Genomic DNA, 1,340 nt, shown 5'->3' with positions numbered 1-1,340 from the left:
TCTAATTATTATTATTATTGAGTCGTATTGACTATGGATGCATGACTAAAGCAGTACTTTTTAAAAAACCAAAAAATTAACAGCACACAGGGATCTACGGTGGTGGGTGGTGATAGAGGGATTATATTGGGACTAAAATGACTTTGTTGTTTCAGCACCTGGAGGAGTTTGCAGAGAGGCTGCTTCCTGTCACTGACCCTCTTCACCAGATGGTGGAGCAGTCGGTGCAGCTTCTAGCACAGAGGAACAAGGACATCCCTGAAGTGTCAGAAGTTCCCTGGAGTGTCCATGTGGTCGAAGGGCCTCAAATCAACGCCTTTGTCCTTCCTGTGAGTTAAAAGAACCACAAACCAAAAACTTTTTCTCTTATTTGTGGCCTTTGTCACTGCTGCACAGTGTGGGACTCATATGTTCATAATATTTGCTGCTTTCTTATTGTAGAATGGAAAAGTATTTGTGTTTACCGGGATGTTGGGAGCTGTGGCAGATGTTGACCAGCTTATGATCGTACTCGGACATGAAATGGCTCATGCTATACTGGACCATTCAGTAAGTCCTCTAACTTTGGCAGAATTGATTATCCAGGAAAGCTCTGTGTTTACACCTTTAAGATTCTTTCTTTAGAAGAGATCACTCGGGACAAATTCTTTAAATAACACTTCATTATGTATATGTGTTTAATAACCATGAGACTTGATGACAGATATTGACAGAAATTGTAATCTTACTCAGATCATAGAAGTTGTTTAGAGTTCCAGAAGACGGGGCTTAGCAACTGGGCTCGCTTCTTGTGACATCAGACCTGAATCACAGTTAAAGAAGCATTTTATAAATCTCCAGGTTGCCACATCATCACATCATTACATCATAAGTGTTTATAAATGAGGAAACATCCATGGCTCCAGCCTTATCAAAATATTCCACTTTGTTATTAGATTAAGGACACCGCCTTCATTCCATTCACCAATCTTTACCACGGACAGAATGAAAATGACTTTTTAGTCTTACAGAGGAACTGTCCTAATTATATAAACTACTGAGGAAAACATGAGTTGTGACACGCAACAGGCAGCTAATATTAGGGTTTAACAGACTCACACATCATCAATAGAAGTAATCCTAATGCTACGTTCACACCGGACGCAGCAAAAGCAGAAAAATCGCGTCTGCTGCTTAATTTTTGCTGCTTGTACCAGTTAGTTCTGACGCGCTGCTGAAGCAGCTTTGCTGCTCTGGCTGCAAAAGTGTGTCTGACGCGCGTTTGGCGGAGCTACTCTATCCTTTCTTTACCTTGCAGCTATATTTGCTGTGATCAGTGGGAATAAAGTAGTTCTAATATG

General features: G+C 40.8%; 1 protein-coding gene across 1 annotated transcript in view; it reads left to right on the top strand.

Annotated features, from left to right (window-relative positions):
- Nucleotides 1–1,340, top strand: part of oma1 (OMA1 zinc metallopeptidase) — a 17,696-nt gene that overhangs the window by 5,061 nt on the left and 11,295 nt on the right. The window contains exons 3-4 of the mRNA XM_015395724.1: nucleotides 156–329; nucleotides 442–549. Of these exons, the coding sequence (XP_015251210.1) occupies nucleotides 156–329; nucleotides 442–549 (282 nt within the window). The remainder of the gene's footprint in view (nucleotides 1–155; nucleotides 330–441; nucleotides 550–1,340) is intronic.

This window comes from Cyprinodon variegatus, unplaced genomic scaffold (assembly GCF_000732505.1).
Source record: "Cyprinodon variegatus isolate N-32 unplaced genomic scaffold, C_variegatus-1.0 Scaffold755, whole genome shotgun sequence".
NCBI lineage: Eukaryota > Metazoa > Chordata > Actinopteri > Cyprinodontiformes > Cyprinodontidae > Cyprinodon > Cyprinodon variegatus.
This window is presented reverse-complemented; position numbering and strand designations above follow the sequence as displayed.